Raw genomic sequence first — 23,955 nt, 5'->3', positions numbered from 1 at the left:
TTTTATTGATAAAGCTCATGCTATAAGAATAAACTGAGCATATATTGAGAATTTACATACATTTTCAGGCCACAGTTTTCCAGGCTAACTTCTTCCAACTTTGGAGACCTATTGATCATGTAAAGAACTTGTTCTAGTACCTCAGAACTCTGAAAAATAAATGGTGATTTCAATGAGTCTGCCTTGGAAATAATCTAAATCAAAATTTTAAACTGGTTGTAAAATGATTTCTCTACCAATATAATAATGTATTTTTATTTCTTGAGAATAGCTTACCAGTTTAAAATCTTTGCAATATATCTTTGTAAACCACTGATTGAATGAAAGGGCAGCCACAGCCAAAGCCACATCCCTGTGGAACAAATGAAGGGACAAAATGAACACCTCGTGAATTCATTTATTTCAGCGCACCCTGTTTCTTACTAGAACTGTTTCTCAACCTGATTAATTATAACACCTTTACTTATAGCTTACCTGACAAGACTCATTTAATTTTCAAGATGAACAGTATTTAAATTATGTACAGAATTGTCTTGCACCTGTGAAGATTAGTTAATGTCTACTAGCACAGCTATGTATTTCATTCTGCATATGAATTGGCATATTGTACAGGTGACCATGATTTCCCCAAATAATATGTTCAAACACTATTAAAAATGCAAGCTTTAAGAATTTTGTGAATGGCATATACATAACAATATTATACAGTATGATGTCTTTCATTGCACAAATTAAGCAGGTATTATTTAACTATAACAAGTGTCTCATTGTAAGGGGTCTTCATTAGAATCTCTTTTTATACATTGTCTCACTTAAAAATGCCATATCATTTCAGAGAAGCAAACCCAAACCACAAACATGTTCCTATCATGTTATGAACTGCTGTGTAATTATACACTTCATACAAAAAAATAAAAAGTAAGATCCTAGTGACATTTTAAGTTTTGACTGTAATAAACTTATCTCATGTACACTTACAAAATGTCCTATAATCTCATATTATACCATGTTAAATACAAATTTGGCTGCATATAAGCACAGTTGCTACTGGCTTCAGAATCTTCTGTGTGACTCCACTACCTCGCTTCACTCTTCAACCCCATGGCCTGCGATACTTGCTACCTTCTTTTCGGTTCTGCTACTCATGAAAGGGGATGCGGATGTACAATTTAAACAGATTTTTATTTTCATGGGAATTGTTACATAAGGCGATGTATAACTGCCCATGATTGAATTTTGTTTCTTTCCCTATATTAAATAAAATGACTTTTTCAAATGCTTGGCTCTGAGATTTGTTAATTGTCTTTGAAAAAGCTATTCTAACCGGAAACTGTTAATATTTTAATATGAATAGCATATCAAGATCTCCTTTGTTGTCTAATGTTATCCACAGAAGATATACTACATTGCCTTTCTTGGATACATCTTTCTTTCTACAGTAATTTGTTGCATTGTAAGACTGGACATTGTTAACGGTTGTAGATATTCTTCATGATATTGTAAGTTGTTTTCATCTTCAGCACGATCAGCACCAACTGTTTCAACATAGTCTATTGATTTAACACACACATTTAACCAATTTGCTGTGTAACCGTGCAACATTTTTGGACGCATTAACCAATTTGATGTGTAACTGATCAACATTTTTGGTGTTAATTCATCTGACTTACTCGTTTCTCTGTGCTAGCACTGTGCGTGTACTCATTTTTTATGTTGATACCTTTGTGATGAATTTCTTCAATAAGATTTTGACATAATACGTCTTCTTTTTTGGGAATTTAAAGTGAGGAAAAAGTTAAAATGTATAAGAACTGAGAGCGCAGGAAGTGTGTCTGACAAAAGCATTCACACGAGTGAGAGTTGAGAGGATTGTGGTCTTGTTTGAAAATGTTTGAGAGGAGGCCGTGACTTGAAAAAATCTCAAGGCAAAAGTCTCGTCTCGCGGGACTTGAAAAAATCTCTCTTTTAAAAAGTCTCATCTCCAAAAAGTCCTGTTGCTTTAAAGGATTTTTTTATATAATTGATATTTTGTTGACTATGATAGCATAACTGAAGTAATGACAGGGGATCACAAATAGGAACTTTGCAATGAAAGTTTTTGTATGAAACTGCTTGTTAATAAAATATCTCGGGATGAGGCCAACATTGGAGATACCGAGAAGCAAAATAACAGCTGTACCTTCAAAATATCTTTTCATTAACTCCATGACAGTTTTAACTGACCTGCTTTCCATATGGCTGAAATCTAGTAGATTGAATTCCCGGTTCTCCTGACTGTGGTAGATGTTGTCTACATCCTAGAAACAGCAGAAAACAATGAAACTCATCCCTGAAAAAGGTTTCCTTATTCTCACTCTTGTCTATCACCTTTACTTTTTGCCTTAAAGATGGTTAGCCCACTTAGTCACTCGACACAGCTTTTTCAGCCTGATTCTGATGCATGAGTCAACTGACCACTGGATAGTCATAGGTAAACACTAAGCTCAGACTTTGCCCCAGGAGTGGAGCTCAGTATTCGTGCTCTGGGCAAGGTTCTTTAATATTTAATAAGAATTATTTCCTCCCCTTATACCAATATGCAATGAGTAACACCATCAGGAGCATATAGCACTAATAATAACTGATTAACACAAGTCTCTCCACAATAAAGATTTGTAATGAGAGATATCAAGTTTTAGAGAGACAAGGCTATTAATCTGGAATTTTGTCTAAATCCCCATCTGTAATAATATCGTGCAAACACATGAAATAATTTTCATGGGTAGGGTTTCTGGGCTGACTGTCCATGGGAGGAGAAGGATAATATGGGAGCACCTTGGAGCTGAACCATTTCTTCACCAGATCAATAGAAGCCTTCTGAGGTGGTTTGGGCACATTCTTAACATTCTCTCCTAGGCACCTTCCACTGAGGTTCTACCAGGCATAGCCACAAATAGAAGAACCAAGTATAGAGTCAGATCACTTTGGCTTCAGTCTGAATGGTCAGTTTCACAGTGGTTGTTCAGTCAAACACAACAAAGGCAGGAAGATCCAGGCAAGGAAAAATGTAAGAAAAGCACTGTGAGTTGCCTTCAAACACAGGAAGCATTCACAAGAATATAGATGATGTTTTCACAGCGGGTAATAGGGGCCCATCTACCATTGGTGATAATCAAAAAGTGGACAGAAGGCAAGCAAAGCACCTCAAAATGACAAAGTCTGAGAAGTAGGCTTTTTGGGAAAACAATTGAGAGAGGAAAAAAACATCCAACACAGGTTGAGATGCACAAGGATAACAAAGAAAGGCTAGGGCAAACACTGAGGATACACATAAGGTAAATCATAATAAATATGTTTACATGTATTCTATTACCAGGTAATGTAGCCAGTATTCATATAAAAGATCAGTAGACATATTTAACATTTCATTTTTTATCAAACACAGTGGCCACATCATTTCAATCAAATGTAGGGACTAGCTTTCCATTTACCCACTGGATTTCTTCCCTACAGGAGAATTCATTGTAATCACACAAGGCTGCATATGTTTCAGAAAATCCCCCTGAAAAGTAAAAAAAAGTGGATATTAACATATTCATGAAGAAAGCAAATATTAGAAAACTATATTTTCTCTTGTATCCTAGCAAAAACATGACAGGATTAATGACAGGATTCGCGATTATTCATGTCTTACCATCCTAGCTATTTCAAAAGAAGGCGCTATTCTTATACAAGCTTAATTTGATCTAGTCTTTTTGTCTCCATCAATATCCTAAAGAAAAACCTATAGCAAAAACTCTGCATGGAACAAAAACATTATTATTTTCATTGAAACACTTCAGCCTTCTTCCTCTAATTTGTACATAATGAGACTAACTAAATTGTGAGTTTTGTGGAAATTTGAAAAGGTCAATGGGTGCTTCATGAGCATTCATTATTTCAAAAACAGAAGGAACTAAAAAAAACGGATTTTCTAAATGACATAGGTTAAAGGGGGAAGTGATATGATCAAGTGAATAGAAAATCTATTTCACTTCTACTACTGGAATGGAATGTAAGAGAAATGGAAAGAGGAAAAGCAATACAACATAGTCACACCTGCAGGCCTCTCTACCTGAAAGAATCCTTGTATTGATGAGACAATCCATTTTACAGTATCTGTACTGATGGGATTAAGACTTTTCCTTGTTAGAGTTGAATAAATCCAGTTTCTGTACCTTATAGTTTTTCACCTAATCAAGAAGCTAAGGTTACATATTTCTTTATGATGATATTTGCCTCTTTTAAAAGGGACAGAAGATAAGTTTTTTTAAAAAAAAACTGGCTTTAATTGAGCACTGACTAAATAAATACTTGTTCTTCCTCTTCTCTGTAGTCACAGAGTACACTGAAGATGGCTCCTAACAGTTTGCTCACTACCTGGCCATATATCCTTGCAGAGAATGTGAAAGTTTCCCTTTCTTTAAATAATGTGTTCTCAACAAAAAAAAAGAATGGCTAGTCAATTTGATATATAACAAAACAATCAAGTCAAAACTATAAAATCATACATAAGACACATCTGCACTGGCAAACCTATTAAAGGTTTTACAGGATTTTTAATTTTTTTTTGTAGTTGTCGGTCTTCTCTCCCTACCACCCCACAGTACATACTTTAATAAGTACAGTAGGTCAGGGTTTAATGATAATTGCATATTTTGTTTAGACTCTTAACTGAATGGAAAAAATAAGGAATAAAAAAACTTCATACCACAAGGCCCTTGGTTAGTGTCCAGTGCCCCTTCAGCAGAGCATGCAATACTTTTAAGCCTCTCCTGCATGTCTGGAAGAGAGTTCTTGAGCAGTTTTCTAGAACAATAAAACAGTAAAAGTCTGAATGAAGAGGCAATCCCCAAACAGCATTTGAATGATAAATGCAAGCTAACTAAATAATGAAATGTTATATTATTTATGGAGATTAAAGAGAACTGCTATAGTACCACTAGTATCAGCAAAGGAAATCCTGTTTTGTATGCCACCTTCAAAACAATGTGTCACCATGTCTAACTATATAAGTTAACTGTTAGGCTTCTCTCATTATTAAGGCCATTTTCTGATTATCACATTTCTTCTTTGTGCATAATCAACTATAGCATTTCTATCCAGTCTTCGTATAGCATAAAGGATCCTGACAACTTCATTTCCCATTAATAGACCTAATTTTTATACCTTCATATTTTATGTCTCACTTTGATGTAATATTTTTACTTCCTAACTGAACTTAATGGCCACAATCTAAGCTTATTGTCAACAGTAACACACCTTTCTATAATTTCACATCATTACACTCCTCCATACCTTTCTTGAAATGCTTTTTACAGACTGTGTTTAAACCACATAACCTTTTCCCAACTTTCTGCTTTATTCATACTGCTGTAGAGGATGCAATAAAGCTCATCAACATTCTAACCAATATCTTCAGCTTATTAATAGTGATTCAGCTTCAAGTCAGTTTCTTCCTAAGGAACAAGCCGAAGTCCACGCTACATTTGCAGAGCATTGCAGCTGTAGTGCACATAAGATTTTGGCAGCAGTTGCTTAGCAACAGAATGTGCAATGTGTACCAGCTCATTCCATGTTCAAAAAAACGAGATCAAAGATTGTGTTTGGTGAACAAGACATCTGCAGTTTTGCCTGTTTTAATAGTATTTGGGTAATGAGAATGACTGAAATTTCCCTGACACATCCTGAATGTTTCCTCACTGTATGTGGAATCAAAGCTTTGAATAAAGCAATTTGTACATAGACTCCAAAAAGAAAGCTTTGCTGCTAGTGTTTGACCATCATTTTAAACTTTCACAAAGTGTTCTTTGTTTTTTCATATGTGTTTTATTAATTTCCTAAACATGTCAGGCTCACACACATATGAACCTATAAAGGATGAAATAATGTATGTTTCATAAGTGCAAAAAAATGCAGTGTCATTATTAGATCATCTGAAATGAACAGTCCAAAATTATTCTCATCTGTAATTATCTGCTGCATAATCCCATAAAACTCCTGAGGTATACGCACCATCCACATAGCCTATATGCTGGTAAAGATATCTCTTCTCCAATTCAACAGATTTTTCATTTCTTTAAATGGCCTCAGCAACATTGTGGAAAAAATATTTTTGGTAATTCTGTTTCTTTTTTTTTTAAATTTATTAATTTTATTGCAATCATTCCATACAAATCAATCAATTTTTACAAAAAGTAAGACTGAGAAAAAGTCGACCCCTACCCCTGAGAGACAGAGCATGGCCAACGGAGTAAAACTAAAGGCTTGTAAACATACCTAAATTGATGAGTTTGATAAACCAGTAGAGATGAATGGAGAAGAAACAGAGATGCAGAAATAATTGCTTCCTCTGTGGTTTAAGAGCTTATTCTAAAATATTACTGATTAGATCCTGCCATGTTTTGAAAAAAATCTGTACAGATCCTCTGACTGAGTATTTGATTTTTTCCAATTTCAAATAGTATAAAACATTGGTTTCCCACTGACTTAAAAGAGGAGAGTTAGGGTTCTTCCAGTTTAGCAAAATAAGTCTGTGTGCCAAAAGTGTAGTGAATGTAATCACAGTTTGTTTGTCCTTCTCCACTTTAAACCCATCTGGAAGATCACCAAACACAGCTGTTAAGGGGTTAGGAGGGACTGTGAGACCAAGGCAGTCTGAAAGGTAATTAAAAATTTTGGTCCAGAATGATGTTAATTTGGTGCAGGACCAAAACATGTGACCCAGTGAGGCTGGGACTTGATTGCAGCGTTCGCAGGTTGGATCATGCCCTGGAAACATTTTGGAGAGTTTTAGGTAAGACAGATGTGCTCAATAGATCATTTTGAGTTGAATAATTGTATGCTTTGCACATATGGAGCTCGAGTGAATTCTCTGCATTGCTATTTTCCACTCCTTTTCTAAAATATTGATTGAGAGATCTTTTTCCCAGTGTCCTCTTGGATCTTTGAAAGGGAGGGACTGTAAAATAATTTTATATATTGCAGAGATGGTGTCTGAGCCCTTGAAATTGAGCAATATTTTTTCCAGCATGGACGAGGGTGCAAAATGAGGAAAATCGAGCAGTTTCTGTTTAGCAAAGTTCTTAATTTGAAGATAGTGAAAGAAATGTGTAGCTGGAATGTTAAATTTAGATTGTAATTGTTCATAGGATGCAAAGATGTTGTCTATATAAAGATCTCTGAGCAAGTTAATCCCAAATTCTTTCCAGATATTAAAAACTGCATATGTTTGCAAAGGTTGAAAGAGGTGGCTATCTTGCAGAGGTGCCACAGATAAAAGCTTCTAAAATGCTTTCTACATTGGTTCCATATTTTGAGTGAGTGAAGCACAAATGGGCTATTAGTATATTGCTGATAACTTGCATTTATTGGGGCATAGGTAATTCTGTTTCTAGAGCACAAGAGAGGCAGTGTCTGAAATATGTAATCATTTTTCAAGATGGGTTTATTCTGCCTGAACATCCCATCAGTTGTTAAACCAAAGAACCCAGAATTCAAGTCCTACCCACTTTAAACAAAGCTCCTTTCTACCATCCTGCTCTTTTCATGGAACTAGACAGCAATTAACATTAGGACATCTATTCCACCTTCTTCTTAAGTTTCTATTTGAGCCTTTTTCTCATTGGAAACAGCTTCAAATGCTCATATGTTACCACCTGTGTGTGCATTTGTTCATAATTTCTTCTGGTGAGTAAGGAAGACCACTAAATAACTCACAAAGCAAAAGAATATGGAAGTAAAACCCTTTCTTCTTCCAGAAGGGTGTCAGGAATGCAGTTAGAACTACACAAAGTGGGCAGAACAAGTCCTTTAAAATACTGCAGCAAACAAGAGCTAAGTCAGAAAACAGCAGGAAGCAAAAAAATGCATAAACTATAACAGTCTAAACTATGAACAATACATGATGTGCAAGCATGAGTGCTAGTGGAAGACTCCTGTACACACCAACATCTCAGAAGAAGTGGGTGCTTATATTGTTATAAAAAACATAAGATCAAAGAGACAAATGTTTGCATGGCAGTGTTTCAACAGGAATAATGAGTGAAAAGCCAAACTTCTGACAATGTCTAATCCCTTCTTACTTTCAGCACAAGAAAATATTGCAATATCCTCTTATCACAGCTTCATTTTCAGCACTATCAAACAGGTAGTGTGTGTAGGTTCTTGTTTTGCTTGTTCTTGCCTCTTGTTGCAATGAATGCTGAACATGTTGACTCATAATGCATTCACAGCATGTAACAAAATAGTTACATTTCCCCAGGGAAAAGATGTAAGCAAAATAAGCCACATTTAAAGCAGTGCTGAAGATACGAATGATTATGGTTTCAGGCAGCTGTATATAAAGACAGAAGCATTTATGAAATAATTTCTTTACAATACAAGAGCACTTACAATATGCATTTTAAATTTACTTGAGATACCCACACAAGATTTATTCATGTTCAGAATTATTAGAAAGTACTCCATACTGAGAAGGAAATTTACTTTACTTTATTTTTACTTTTAAGATGTATAACCACTGGGCTAGGAGGACAAGTCCATTGTTTTCTCTCTGCAATCTGTAATAAGTTAATACAAACGTCTTTACACCTCTCCATAGCAATGAGTAAAGTACAAGTCAAAAAAGCATAACAACATGCGAAGCCTTATCAGGAATAGTGTGTGCAGTTTTGGTCTCCAAATTATAAAAAAGAAGTTGCATTACTAGAGGAAGTCCAGAGAAAAGTGACAGGACTGATTTTATGACTGTGAGTAGGAACAGGAAAGATTAGAAGAAGTTGAAAATTTTCAGTTTAAGCAAACAGAAATTAAAAGTGTGACATGATCAAAGTGTTCAATATTATAAAGGGAACAAGTATGTTGGATCCGAGCAGTTGCTTTATAATGAGTTCTTCAACAGGAACAATGATGATTAAATTTTGTACAAACATTAGAAAGTTCTTCATATAGAGAATCATAGATATGCAGAATATGTTACCAGATAGTGTGGTAACAGGTAGTATGTGCGAGATCTACAAATCACAAATGAATGTTACTTTTGCATGAATTAGCTCAATAAGGATTGATGAGTTATGTTGGACTAAAGAGTATTTTCTCATAGTAATTGTTCTAATGTTCTAATAATACTTCAGACCAATCTTCTGGGGGAAGAAAAACAAGTTTCTATGGAAAGGGTCTAGAATGAGAAAAATGTAAGGAATACAAATGATATTATGTTGCAGATATACTGTAGTAACTAGTAAGGTTTCAATTATAATATAAAAAATATAATAATAATAATAATAATAATAATTAATATAATATAAAAAATGCAGTTTTTTCAATAAAAACAAAAAAATTTGTGACCATATGTAGGTAGCATTACTAACAGTAAAAATAGTAGTGTCACATGTACAGAGTACAATGAAAATGTTATGGCCATATTCACATTGGATATAGTTAATGAAAGCTACATTGTCTTGAAGCTAATCACAGTAAAGGTTACCAGTCAAGAAGGAAAACAGAAGGACCGATGCTCAACCAAACTGCCAGCTAATGTGGCTGCTATTTACAATAGTCAGTGGTTCACTGTAATTTTTCAATCTCTTTTTATTACAGGTTATGAATTGTAGTGGCTGGAATCTAAATGTGCAGTCTTCCTGATGTTTTAATATAAGAAAAGAAAGTTGACTTATTGGTATGCTTAAAGATAATAAAACATTTACAATAACATTAAAGCAACAACATGTACAACAGAAAAAGCGTATTCCGAACACATTGAACTGATGCATTTTAATAGGCAAAAATAAACTTGCAGAAGCATTGTCTAAGTAATTTTCTTGAAAATGACATGTTACTAAAAGTGGTTATATGATGAAAACATGGCTGAGACATTGCATAGAAAATGAAAGCAATTAAACAGACATTTGATTGCATGATCTGATGTTAGCGATTTTACAATAGATCACTGAACTTTTTATCAAAGAAATATACAAGGACAAACAAAAGGGAAAAAACTGCAATGTACCACAAAACAACTTTCTGCATTTCTTGGCTATTCTCCATAAATGTCAATACATTTCTAACTGCAGGGGTGCCTTGCCCACATAACCGTTACAAAAGTACCAATACTCTTGCACTCTTTCACATCCTTTTTCATTTCTGACTGCTCTCTTTCTTTTTCCCCTTCTCTCTCACATCAGTGAGCCTTTGCTCCAATTTACCTCTTAATAGAAAGTCTAGCTAATTCCTGTACTGCATTGCCACCTACAATTCATTATCTGTCTTCTGTGCAACGTTTAAATTAATATTGTTTACATTGCAGTAACTAATACAAAAATTCTGCAGAGCCCAGATTTAAATATTGTAAGGGAAATTGCACAAAGACCTTATTCCGAACTTCATTTCACTCCCAGACATAAAAACCTATACTCTAGTAAAGTCTATAACCAAACATACAATTGGGTCACAGGGTTAAATAATCAATCCTCTCTGCTTGTGGCCATAGATACTTTTTTATCTGCAAGCTAGATTATGACATTTTTTTTAAACATATGTCATAATCAGAGACTATTTCTCTTATATCTTTTGTACATTTAATCAGGCTCATCTGCTCTGTCTGTTTTTTTTTTCTGATTGACCTTCAATATCCTATTATCACTTCCAGAAAAAGGATTCCAAAGAGTATTATGTTTAACCTAAATTTCTTTTCCTAAGGTCTGGCTTTGCTCTGTTCTAGGACTCAATCTATTATGTATATTTATAAAAAATGCAAATAAACAGGACATTTCATCTTTAATGTAAACTTCATCCATACACATATGTTCTGAAACGGTTTCATTTTTCCATGTCATTGTGGGAAGAATTTAAAGTCTAAGTTAAAACAGCAATGAGTGAAATGCAAGAGCCAACCTCTATACTGAGTCAAAGCCAACACATACATATTTAACATGCAAACGACGATTTCACAACAACCGTACTGCCTTACTACAACCTTCTTCATGCACTGGTACTTTTAAACAAAGTCTTCCTCATCTTATTTAATTAATAGTTACAATAAAAGTAGTTTTATCTTTCTGATTTTGTACCATTAAATGTACTATTTAATACTAGGAGGTAGTATAAGGAGAAACTTAAGGGAAATGGTAAGGTCAGTGCCTATGTGGTTTTTTCATGTTCTCCTCAAATGTTTAAACTTCCTCTACTTGCAGTAGATGTGTATATTTGGATAATTGTAGGAGGAAGTTGAGGTACAGTATGTGTGAACTGGTGTCCCATTTTTAGTTTCAGTTTCTAATTTCTCATAACAATGCAATGTAAAATGCAAACCAAGTTTACCTAATATATTAACACACGGTGATTTTTATTTAATTGATTGTTCCCATAAAATTGTGTTTTATAATATAGTGTGTTCTTACTTAAATAGTAATTATCAAGCTCCTGGTCTCCCAAGCACCAAAAAGATTCTAAGGTTTTATAAAGATGGTGGCATGATGCTGAGACAACCAGGTTTTAAAATAAGTATTCCATACTAATTGTGCTTCTTTGATGCTACAAAAGGAATGGTGATTTACCCTGGAGAGGAGTCTGGGAAAATCTTTTTGAGAGATGAGGTGACATGGCCAACCACCTGTTCCAGATCCTCAAAAGACATGAGGCTCAGTGAAAGTGCAAATCTGTCAGTTTCAATGATAACCTACAAAAAAAAATCAATACATTTATTAAACACAAAAATATGACTGTTTTTATTAAATAGAAACCTATATTAATTCTATCGCCAAAAAACAAAGAACTGTATTCGAAAATGGATAACAACACATACATTATCAATAATAAAGAAAAGTGGAAATGAAATGCAAATTCTATTAGAGAGATTAGAAACATTTCTGTCTAAGGATGTGTTTTTGTTATAGCTTAAAACAGGGTTACATAAACTTAATTTTGACATGGATGAGCTTCATTAGAATGGGGATAGGGTGGTAAACATCAGGTTTAAAGTCTTTCAAGATATTTTTTTATTAAGACAATTCCCATATGTTAAGGTAACATCACCTTTATAAATATGTAATATGCTATTGAAATAGAACACCAATTCCATTACCACATCGTCATTTCATTAGCATTCCATCACTATCTCTCCTAAGCCACAGAGGAAACAATGACATGTGCCCTTTGCAAAAATGGTGGAGGACAGCTGTTTTGGTCAGCCTACTCCCAGGATCTCAAATATAATTATGATACAGTTAATGACATTCAAGCCAACGGAAGGGAATTGGTATTTTATTCTGAATTGCCAAAAAATGTGCTAAAAAACTTTATCCATGTGCCCACTGCCCTATGAGTGCCAGTTTGGTTACCAATATCAAATACATTCAGTCAGTTCCACTACCCGATTCCTTCACAGCCTTACAGAATTTCTTGAGAATTTAAAGAACATCTAGGAAAGACACTGAAAGACTTTGTAGACAACAGAAACCTCTTTCAAGGGTTTCACTGATAGGCAATGAAGGTTAGCCCAGTGTTTAAAATAAGGCAGAACATGTGGCTCACTTTATAGGTCACCTGTTAGATTATTCTGTCCTGGAAACTTGCTCTAATATACAGTAAATAGAACAATTTATAAAATGACTATGTCTAGTCTAGTAAAAGTAATTCCATGACATGTCGAAATTCATCTCACATTTCATGTTTCTCATTTGAGTCCTTTTCAATACAGTCTGTTTCCTCAGTCTCTAGAAGTGGCGTGCCAGTCAATCTTATACCTTGAATGAACAACCCTGCTTTTGTTCGTTGACTTCTGAACCAAATGTTTGTCATTGGTTTACCTTGCACATTAATTTTCAGCCTTTTCAAATTTGAAAGAATCAGATTTCTCAAAATTTATGTCCATACACTTACAGTATGTGTTTCCCATCCTTCCATAGTGCATTAACTATCTCTCTCAAATCCCAACTAAAATGGTATGCTTTACCAACTAGGCTTATTCACCAATTTCAACATCTTCAGATATATACAGGCGAAGATACAGTATATATGACAAACAATATAATATGCTAATCTTACCTGAACAATTTCAAAAGCTGTCTACTTTATGCAATTTGAAGCTTCTAGGAGTCCATAAAATATAAGAAAGCATTTCAATGAATAAGTTGAGATAGCAGCCAGTCAGGTATATTTTGTATGAATAATAGGTAGTTCCCTTGAGGAAGTGATTAAAAAATGAAGTGCAAGAAGGCTTGCTGACCAATGAATATTAATTATTTTGTTATATTATTTAGAGTCTGGTTACAGATGAGGAAGTGTAAGTTAACAGTACACAGACAATTGAAATAATACTGACACTGAAATGGAATGATGTTTGTAGAACATGTTTTATGTATATTTCTTGAATAATCTGGTAATGGAGTAAATAAGTTAAGTCCACAACATAGCGGTGCAATTCCTTCCCAAGCAATGGTTGTTATGGGTATAGGTTGTAGGAGTATGGGAGACCTGCTATTAGATGACTTACATGTCTCACAGACCTTAACTTAATCATCAAAATCTTCTTGAATTGATGACCGTCACAAATGTATTGAGATAAACGCTGTAGTTATTGAAATTCCAATGCTCAATGTCTCTCCAATGCATTTTTGGACATAATTTAATCACTCTGGGACCCCTGTGAGAAGCTCTTGGAGGTATTTGGAGGATCTGCAACATTGAATGATGCAATCAATTGTTCCATAAGGATAATTTGCTCTGGTTCTTGTTCTGATTCTGATACCTTATATTTGCAAGACAGAGCATTTGAAGAGCACCGACATTCTTGTTTCTGGCTCTATAGGAAATCATGCAACTACAGCACCTAAAGAACAATAAAAATAACCTCTCACTCTACCCCTTATACCTTGAGACACCCATATACAGTAAATGGTAGAAAACTACTTGAATAATGAAATACTGGAGCTATTAAATAAAATAAATACAAATTTAAGATTGTCAAAACCTTTTGAGCTTCAGCAGAACAAGCAAATTTCTTTAAGTATTTCTTGAATTGATTCATTACAGGCAAAATGTCAGTACTTGAATGTAGGGAAACATTTGAAATAATGGTAATTGGAAAAATCCACTTAATTGTGCACTTCTTTTACTGAGTTCACCTGAACCTTTGTTTGACCCATTATTAAACAACATTTCTGGCATATTTTAGTACCCAGGAAATAAAACTAATGATTGGTAAGCATCATTTTTCTCTAACTTAACATATGGACAATTTTTCCTTAGATACGCCAATACATTCCAGATGTACAGTATGTGATATATGACTTTAAAACTATTTTATCAAGACAAAGAAACCCAGTACGCCATGCAAATATCATTCAAAAAAGGGTAAAAGACAGATGTAACATTTACCAATCAATATTTCATTGCCAGGTTCTTGTAGTGCCTTTAACAATGTTGAATACTACCTTCTACTCATCACGCTCCCTTATTCAAATGCAATTCTAAAACGTGTTAGTTATAAGTTTGTGCAGATTGTAGAGTAAAAATTTTATCATGATGCCTTTTTAAATGGTTGCTTTTTGTGAGTGTTACAATTTCTTATATTGTTTAAGGTAATAATGCCGGTTGCCTGCCAATGACGGTGTGGAGAGTGATGTGGACATGTCAAGACATATTTCCACTATCATTATTTAAGATGGCAGCCCACAGTACCCAATATTCAACTCAAATCTTAAATCTGTTGACACTTGTGAGAGATACAATACTGGCCATGTATGTGCACAAAAAATCAGAGTGGTAAAAAGGTCACTTTAGAACATTGAATCAGTCAAAACACATTTGACAGCACTTATATAATATCTTTTTTTTTTTTGGCCTGATACCAAATAATCACTACCAGCTGCAGTCATTTTTATTCACTGCTGCCATTTCTTACACTTTGCCTAAACACCTTTACCACACATTACTAATGTATCCCTGGACATCTCACTTTTGTCTATAGGGCAGAAATTACATGTTCTCCTTGCAGTTGCCCTTGCAACACCTTCCTTTATATACAGAATTGACTTATTTATATGCTCTTGTTATATAAATCACTAGTACTACAAAGCTCACTGGATTGATTAGATTAATACTATGACTCTCACTCCCTACTGGATTCAACTCATGTCAAATATGGCCACACTAATAAATACACAAGTACAAAGTAAATTTAAAATTCCAGGGCATTGGACAGAAATTAAATACACTGTAGTAAATTCTTTCCTCACTTAAGCGTATATGTAATCTAGCATACCAGGGGTAGAAATTAGTGATAATCTACTTGTCCAAGTCTACAGGATTTCTTGTTAGACATAAGGGTAAATTAGGTGTATTTAAGAAGTTTTTCTTTGCACAGAGAACCACAGACACTTGGAATAAGCTACTAAGTAGTGTGGTAGATAGTAAGACTTTAGGGACTTTCAAAGCTAGACTTGATGTTATTTTAGAAGAATTAAGTTGATAGGACTGTCAAGCTTTGTTGGCCTGAATGGCATGTTTTTGTCTAGATTGTTCAGGTGTTCTAATAATTTTCTTTACATTTTTCTAAATGAGAGACACCATATTGTGTACTGTTCTCTATGAGCACCTCCGTGTTGTTTATGGCAATGACACTCATTGTAAGTGATATGGTTTGAACATTTGATACAATTGAAATCATCACGTTGCCACTGTTTAAGATGGTGACATACCTTCAGGGACTTTAAACTTCTTACAGGAAAGACAATTTCTCTCTCTCTCTCTCTAAAATAAAGTAGGTATTAAGACCTTTGTTTTCATCTTAATGATTTAGCATTTCTCTGGTCCTCATTACCAACCCATACTAGTCTGTCTATTCTTTGGAAATTCTCTTTAAACTTGTTTGCATCTCTGTATCTTTTGAATAAATTTCTAATAGAGTTATTATTAGTATAACTCATTATGGAAAGATTGTTAGAATGGTAAGTTAATTGAATAGGCAGCATGAACAATGATAAAAGCTTTTTGCAATAAAAGTGCATTGGGCAGAAGATAACAATTGTGGTTTACTTGTGTTGATGTGCTGAGCTATGATTTGCAGTTATACATTAACAGTTTGAACATTTTGCTTTGGCAGCTGCTTTTAACACCTCCAATGTTTCTGTTAATGGATGTCCCCTTTTCTGATTATGCCCACACTTGAAAACCTCAACTTTAGCCTTTTGTGGATGCTTCCATTTTAAGTAGTTGTTCATATACCTTTGCTATTAAAGAAGCCTGCACTGTGGCAGCTACAGTGTAATCTACTATTGAGAGTTTCTAGGTGACTGTTTTTTATTGTCTCCCAATTGTTTCATGCTAAAGAAAGTTGTAATTACTTAAGCAACAAGAAGAATGATAATATATAAATGTTTTTTTGATTGTACATTGTTTATTGTAATGCCGGTCACACATTTAATCTACTTTAAGTCAATTCATCCACTGAATTAAAACTGCAGTTCTCTTTTAGTGCTTACTGGCTCACTCTTATTCTATGTCATTTAAATTATTTTCCTTTCTGTGATTGGCTGTGCGTAAACTATTTTTCCTGTACTTTGAGCATTGAAGGCACGTTATGGAATGATATTTTAAAAATTATAGTCAAATTTGTATTCTGAAAAGAAGAAAATGTCAAAATGTTCCAAGAAACAAAATTAGTGCAACTAAAATTAAATTTCAGCCCTTCCAATAATTAAATAATATCCACCTTCAAAAGAAGTGAAGTAAGGACACAAATATAAAAAAGGAGGTGCTAAAAATGGGGAAAAAAGAAGAAAGATGTTTTGACATTTATTGCCCTTTTTCACTAATCTACTGTATAATAATAAAAGGCAAAGCCCTCACTGACTGACTGACTGACTCATCACTAATTCTCCAACTTCCCATGTAAAAACCGGATTCCAAAAAAGTTGGGACACTAAACAAATTGTGAATAAAAACTGAATACAATGATGTGGAGATGGCAAATGTCAATATTTTATTTGTAATAGAACATAGATGACAGATCAAACATTTAATCCGAGTAAATGTATCATTTTAAAGGAAAAATATGTTGATTCAAAATTTCACGGTGTCAACAAATCCCAAAAAAGTTGGGACAAGTAGCAATAAGAGGCTGGAAAAAGTAAATTTGAGCATAACGAAGAGCTGGAAGCCCAATAAACACTAATTAGGTCAATTGGCAACATGACTGGGTATAAAAAGAGCTTCTCAGAGTGGCAGTGTCTCTCAGAAGCCAAGATGGGTAGAGGATCACCAATTCCCACAATGTTGCGCAGAAAGATAGTGGAGCAATATCAGAAAGGTGTTACCCAGCAAAAAATTGCAAAGACTTTGCATCTATCATCATCAACTGTGCATAACATCATCCGAAGATTCAGAGAATCTGGAACAATCTCTGTGCGTAAGGGTCAAGGCCGTAAAACCATACTGGATGCCCGTGATCTCCGGGCCCTTAAACGACACTGCACCACAAACAGGAATGCTACTGTAAAGGAAATCACAGAATGGGCTCAGGAATACTTCCAGAAACCATTGTCAGTGAACACAATCCACCGTGCCATCCGCCGTTGCCAGCTGAAACTCTACAGTGCAAAGAAGAAGCCATTTCTAAGCAAGATCCACAAGCTCAGGCGTTGTCACTGGGCCAGGGATCATTTAAAATGGAGTGTGGCAAAATGGAAGACTGTTCTGTGGTCAGGCGAGTCACGATTCAAGTTCTTTTGGAAATCTGGGACGCCATGTCATCAGGACCAAAGAGGACAAGGACAACCCAAGTTGTTATCAACGCTCAGTTCAGAAGCCTGCATCTCTGATGGTATGGGGTTGCATGAGTGCGTGTGGCATGGGCAGCTTGCATGTCTGGAAAGGCACCATCAATGCAGAAAAATATATTCAGGTTCTAGAACAACATATGCTCCCATCCAGACGTCATCTCTTTCAGGGAAGACCCTGCATTTTCAACAAGATAATGCCAGACCACATTCTGCATCAATCACAACATCATGGCTGCGTAGGAGAAGGATCCGGGTACTGAAATGGCCAGTCTGCAGTCCAGATCTTTCACCTATAGAGAACATTTGGCGCATCATAAAGAGGAAGGTGCGACAAAGAAGGCCCAAGACGATTGAACAGTTAGAGGCCTGTATTAGACAAGAATGGGAGAGCATTCCTATTTCTAAACTTGAGAAACTGGTCTCCTCGGTCCCCAGAAGGGGAGATGCCACACTGTGGTGAAAATGGCCTTGTCCCAACTTTTTTGGGATTTGTTGACACCATGAAATTCTGAATCAACATATTTTTCCCTTAAAATGATACATTTTCTCAGTATAAACTTTTGTTCCGTGATTTATGTTCTATTCTGAATAAAATATTAGAAGTTGGCACCTCCACATCATTGCATTCAGTTTTTATTCACGATTTGTATAGTGTCCCAACTTTTTTGGAATCCGGTTTGTAGGTAGAAAGCTGAAATTTGGCAGGCCCATTCCTTACAGCTTACTTACAAAAGTTAAGCAGGTTTCATTTCGAAATTCTACATGTAACGGTCATAACGGTCAACAACGTCCGCCATATTGAAATTTCTTATTCATGGCCCCATCTTCACGAAATTTGGTAGGCGGCTTCCCTGCGCTAACCGAAACCAATGTACATACTTATTTTGGTGGTATGACGCCACTGTCAGCCGCCATATTGAACTTTCCAACATCACTAATTCTCCAACTTCCCGTGTAGGTAGAAGGCTGAAATTTGGTACTTATTTCGGTGGTATGATGCCACTGTCGGCCGCCATATTAAACTTTTAGCGGAAACCGATGTCCGTACTTATTTTGTTGGTATGACACCACTGTCGGCCGCCATATTGAACTTTCCAACGTCACTAATTCTCCAACTTCCCGTGTAGGTAGAAGGCAGAAATTTGGCAGGCCCATTCCTTACAGCTTACTTACAATTAAGCAGGTTTCATTTCGAAATTCTACTCGTAACGGTCATAGCGGTCAACAACGTCTGCCATGTTCAACTTTCTTATTTACGGCCACATCTTCACGAAATTTGGTAGGTTGCTTCCCTGAGCTAACTGAAACCAATGTACTTACTTATTTCGGTGGTATGACGCCACTGTCAGCCGCCATATTGAATTTTCCAACATCACTAATTCTCCAACTTCCCGTATAGGTAGAAGGCTGAAATTTGGCAGGCTCATTCCTTACAGCTTACTTACAAAAGTTAAGCAGGTTTCATTTCGAAATTCTATGCGTAATTGTCATAATGGTCAACAACGTCCGCCATGTTGAACTTTCTTATTTATGGCCCCATCTTCTCGAAATTTGGTAGGCGGCTTCCCTGCACTAACCGAAACCAATGAACGAATCGGTGGTATGATGCCACTGTCGGCCGCCATATTGAACTTTTCAACAGTCTTTGTTACTTATGGGCCCATCTTCAAGAAATTTGGTACACGGGTTCCCAACGCCAACTGAATCCTACTTACGTACATATATACGTCCATAGCCTGCAGCTCAGTCACCGTGTGAGGCGGCATTGGGTCCCCCATCCCAACCACTCCCATGTTGTTGGCTGCCTGCCTATATAAGGCCGTCCGTCGCTCCAGTCTCTACATTCCCTTCCTTGCTTCGCCACGGGATTCATGTCTCCCTACTGATAACTACAGCCTTTTTGTTTAATCCACGGCTTCTCCGCTGTTTTATTGTTTGTTTATTACAATTATAGTTATTGTATAGGTATTTTACACTTGCTTTACATTGTTCAGGTACCCATTTCCTTTATCATTCCAACCCCCATTACCATGTCTATCGAAATGATCACTATCGATCGAAGAACTGTCACTTACCGAGTGGTTTCCATGCCCGGAGATACCACCTACCTTTTCCATTCTCTTTGTTACATATTGCACGGCCATATCAGGCTCACTCTTGATATCCGGAGGAACATCGTGTCTTATGTATTGAATGACTGGGACAGGTTCAAGGTGTGGACTGATGACAGCACAGGAGATAATTATACTACACAGGAGCACTATAAGAGTGAAATGCTTAAGCCCTTCACCTATGGTTCTGCATGTGAGTTGATGGCTGCCTCTGAATTGTTCGGTTGTCGCTTTCAAGTGTACCGAAATGGCCAAATATTTTACACCTTTCGACAACCGCTAATGCCTCTTAAACATCTTAGATTCACAGGTGACGATTTCAGTAGTGGACACTTTGATGTTTATGAATGTTTAAACTCTCAAAAGCTGGATGTGATTTTATCGCTGAAACTGGTTCTGTGCTTACAACGCTTGACAGATGCCGAATGTCACTTCAATACAACAAATCATGCAAATACTGTCATAATTGAAACAAACCATGAAACTCAAACCGATTATGACAGCAGCAATCCAAGCTGTGAGATTTGATACAAGATTACTGTTCACATGGCCAACTGTAAGTTGCATGCTCAAGAGTAAGCTCAGCGCACAGCTTGGTCATGTTACAACCGGAGGGCCGAACTGAAAACATGGTATACAAAGAGATCCTTAACAAATAATTATTGGCATATTTTCCCTCAGTTTAAAAAGGTAAAATTTTCTTCTTAATAAAAATTTTAATGCAGTACTTCGCCGCTGCGAAGCGCGGGTATTTTCCTAGTCTTCTTATATAATACGCTACCGTGGCTGTCTGTCTGTCTGTCTGTCTATCCAGGATTTTAAATCACCTGTAGCTTGCAAACCATTTAAACTATTGACCTGAAATTTGGTACACACATATTATGTGACGTCTGCTATCCACTTTCGGTGTGATGATTGACCTCCAAGGTTATTCCTCTTTTATTTTACTTTATTTTATTGCAGAATCAACTCCCGGCAGCGGCCAGCGGGGCGGCCATGCGGCGCATGCGTATGGGCGCCGTTCTCATTCCCTTAAACCCTGGCCGTCACTCCCCCTACCTCTTCATATCTTAAATCATTCTTGTGGCAAATTGAAGACTTAAGTGCTAGCTTAAGAGAGAAATGAAGGAAAACATACTAAGTAATTGCAACACAAACACTAACTTAATCAGTTTTAATGCAAAAAGATGCCAACGAAAGAAGAGAAGAAGGGGGCCTCTAGGGTGGAGAAAAGAAGAGCTGCTCAGCAAAAGGCAAGCACACCAACCACTGAGCAAATGAATTCCAAACGTACAGAGAAAGAGTAGGAAAACTAGGAATGCTCAAGTCAAGTGTATTCACTGTACGTTATCGTACAGTGTGCCGTTACTGGTTAGAGTTATATTTTAATGTGTTAATATTACATAGCTATTTTTTGCAAAGAAAAATATAAAATGAATACAATCATTTTACTAGTGAAAAATGATAATACCAAATTCAATTTGTACTGATGACAATGTAGATTAGAAATGTTTTCAATGTACTTCACAATATATACAACTGAAGGGCTTTTCCCACAAAATTCTGTAGGACTTTCAACTGGAGATGTCCATAATTATATTTTAATTAGTTAAACTTTTAGGCTGTTGATTTTACCATATATTGTATTGTGCTAATCACCACTTTTGATACAGTATCTGTAATGACATTTTCACCGGTTCAGATTTTAGTTATAAAAAACAACCACTAAAATTTAAACTAGTCATAGTTAGAATCCCAAGTACTGTATATGCATGATTAGTTCACAGTTAACAAACTTTCCACATTGACTTCTTTGGCGTTATCCATCCATCCATTTTCTAACCCGCTGAATCCGAATACAGGGTCACGGGGGTCTGCTGGAGCCAATCCCAGCCAACACAGGGCACAAGGCAGGAACCAATCCTGGGCAGGGTGCCAACCCACCGCAGGACACATACAAACACACCCACACACCAAGCACACACTAGGGCCAATTTAGAATCGCCAATCCACCTATCTGCATGTCTTTGGATTGTGGGAGGAAACCGGAGCGCCTGGAGGAAACCCACGCAGACACGGGGAGAACATGCAAACTCCACGCAGGGAGGACCTGGGAAGCGAACCCGGGTCTCCTAACTGCGAGGCAGCAGCGCTACCACTGCGCCACCGTGCCGCCCTCTTTGGCGTTATTTGTACATTATATTTCAAATGAGATTTGTTTTTGAAATATTTATTTCAAATAAAGTAAAGAAATTCTAGCCATATAAACGTAAAATTTTGACTGGTCAAAATGTAATTGCCAGGATCATTATATAAAACTTTAAAAAGGTCAATGGGAAAAGTAGCTTGGTCTTCATTAGCCAAAATATAATAACTAATATCTCTAATTAAAATGTGGACTTGGCAATATATAGTTGTACATATTGAAAATGGAAACAAGTATAAATGAAACAGGAATCAGCACAGATACTGAATGTTAAAATGACTCGCCCCAAGAATGCTAGTGTGGCTTCAGTTCTAAACATGTTGGTGCAGTTCAAGACAGGATTTCCGAAATTAACTGATGGACTGCTTTATTTACTGAAATATCTTCAAGAATATGTACAGAACAAAATTTTTGTTACTCTTTATAGAAAAAATCAGTACAGAATTGCCAGAACTAATATAATTTTCATCCATATTGTCAGTCAGACTGCCAAAATTATGTGTTGATTCTATTCCTCCATGCCAGCACTTAAAATCAGGGAATATGACACCTACAGTATGTTACAGACATATGTAGCTGGTGTAATCAAAGGTTAAGAAAGTGAATGTGCAAGAACACATCTGGACATCATATGGCTGGATGTATAATCTTGCTTCAGATTGAATGCATTGACCATATTTTCATGAACTCTGCAAAATATATTTAAAAATACTGTATTTGTTTATGTCTCGTAATGTAAAGCCACATTTGGACTACAGTATATATTGACAAATGCCTGATGATGGAGATCACCAAGTATAACTTCAATGTTTTAACTGTCAGTAAGGCTTTAGATTATTTGGTGAACAACAGGACTCAAATTTTAATTGCAGTATTTTGTTTACACTTAAATTAACATCAGATAAACTACTGAGATAAAAGATGGGATATGATCAAATATGGTATTATGTGGTAAACACAACGGCTAAAATGATAATACAGGGGGAAGCAAAAATGAATCAAACAAGTCCAAACAATCAAAAGACTGAGGACAAAAGAATGGCATCAATAATGGAGGCCAAAGAAATCAGTACCAATTAGCATTGACAATGATTCTTTAAATATGGAACTAAATTAAGAGTTACGCCTCATGTGTGAGGTCTTTGAAACCATGGAATGCTACTCGTAAAAAATAGTAGCAATGACCTGTCTTCGCTACCTATCACTTGTAAAGCTCTGACCAAATGTAAAGGTCCTGAAGCTTGCCTTTTTGTGCTGCTTCACAACCTTTGTGGAAGGTTTACTGAGCTTTGTGGCAATCACTCGGTGCCTGTCTGTATGTAAACCTGCTAAATGTTTTAGTCAAGACTGAAGTCACACCACATTCTACAAATTGCCATTCCCATAACACCGTACTTGAATTTATTTTTTTGCTCTCTTTCTCTCTCACCCCGAAACACACTCTGCACTGAATCTTTGTGCTCTCTCATTACAACATTTGATTAGAATCTTTGAACAATGTTACAAGAACTGGACATTCAGCCTAACAAAACCTTTAAATACTAATCACCTAATTTCATCAAAATAGTCATGTTTTGAAAGCTCACAAAGTCCTACCATCTACCACACTGCTTTGTAAGTTGTATCTGTGATTCTCTAGAAGAAAATCTTTCTAATGTTGATACAAAATGTACCCTTAACATCACAATTAGTCCGTCAATATTCATTCTTCTGCTTTAATAGAAACTTTGAACCTTACACAACAGAAAACGAAACAGATTATAAGACTGGATGTTAATGTAATGTATGGATTTAAATAATTTAGACTGCACTACTTTTATAAGACGCCGTCTCATGTAAA

The 23,955-nt window shown here is 35.9% G+C and overlaps 1 protein-coding gene across 2 annotated transcripts in view; it reads right to left on the bottom strand.

The window, feature by feature from the left end:
- Positions 1-23,955, bottom strand: part of carmil2 (capping protein regulator and myosin 1 linker 2) — a 118,711-nt gene that overhangs the window by 72,995 nt on the left and 21,761 nt on the right. For both annotated transcript variants that reach the window (XM_039763036.1, XM_039763037.1), the window contains exons 5-10: positions 11,574-11,695; positions 4,730-4,827; positions 3,471-3,541; positions 2,224-2,297; positions 277-352; positions 61-149 (exon numbers count right to left, since the gene is read on the bottom strand). In XM_039763036.1, the coding sequence (XP_039618970.1) occupies positions 61-149; positions 277-352; positions 2,224-2,297; positions 3,471-3,541; positions 4,730-4,827; positions 11,574-11,695 (530 nt within the window). The remainder of the gene's footprint in view (positions 1-60; positions 150-276; positions 353-2,223; positions 2,298-3,470; positions 3,542-4,729; positions 4,828-11,573; positions 11,696-23,955) is intronic.

This window comes from Polypterus senegalus, chromosome 9 (assembly GCF_016835505.1).
Source record: "Polypterus senegalus isolate Bchr_013 chromosome 9, ASM1683550v1, whole genome shotgun sequence".
Classification (NCBI taxonomy): domain Eukaryota; kingdom Metazoa; phylum Chordata; class Cladistia; order Polypteriformes; family Polypteridae; genus Polypterus; species Polypterus senegalus.
The sequence above is the reverse complement of the archived record's forward strand: the minus strand, read 5'-3'. Positions and strand labels throughout refer to the sequence as shown.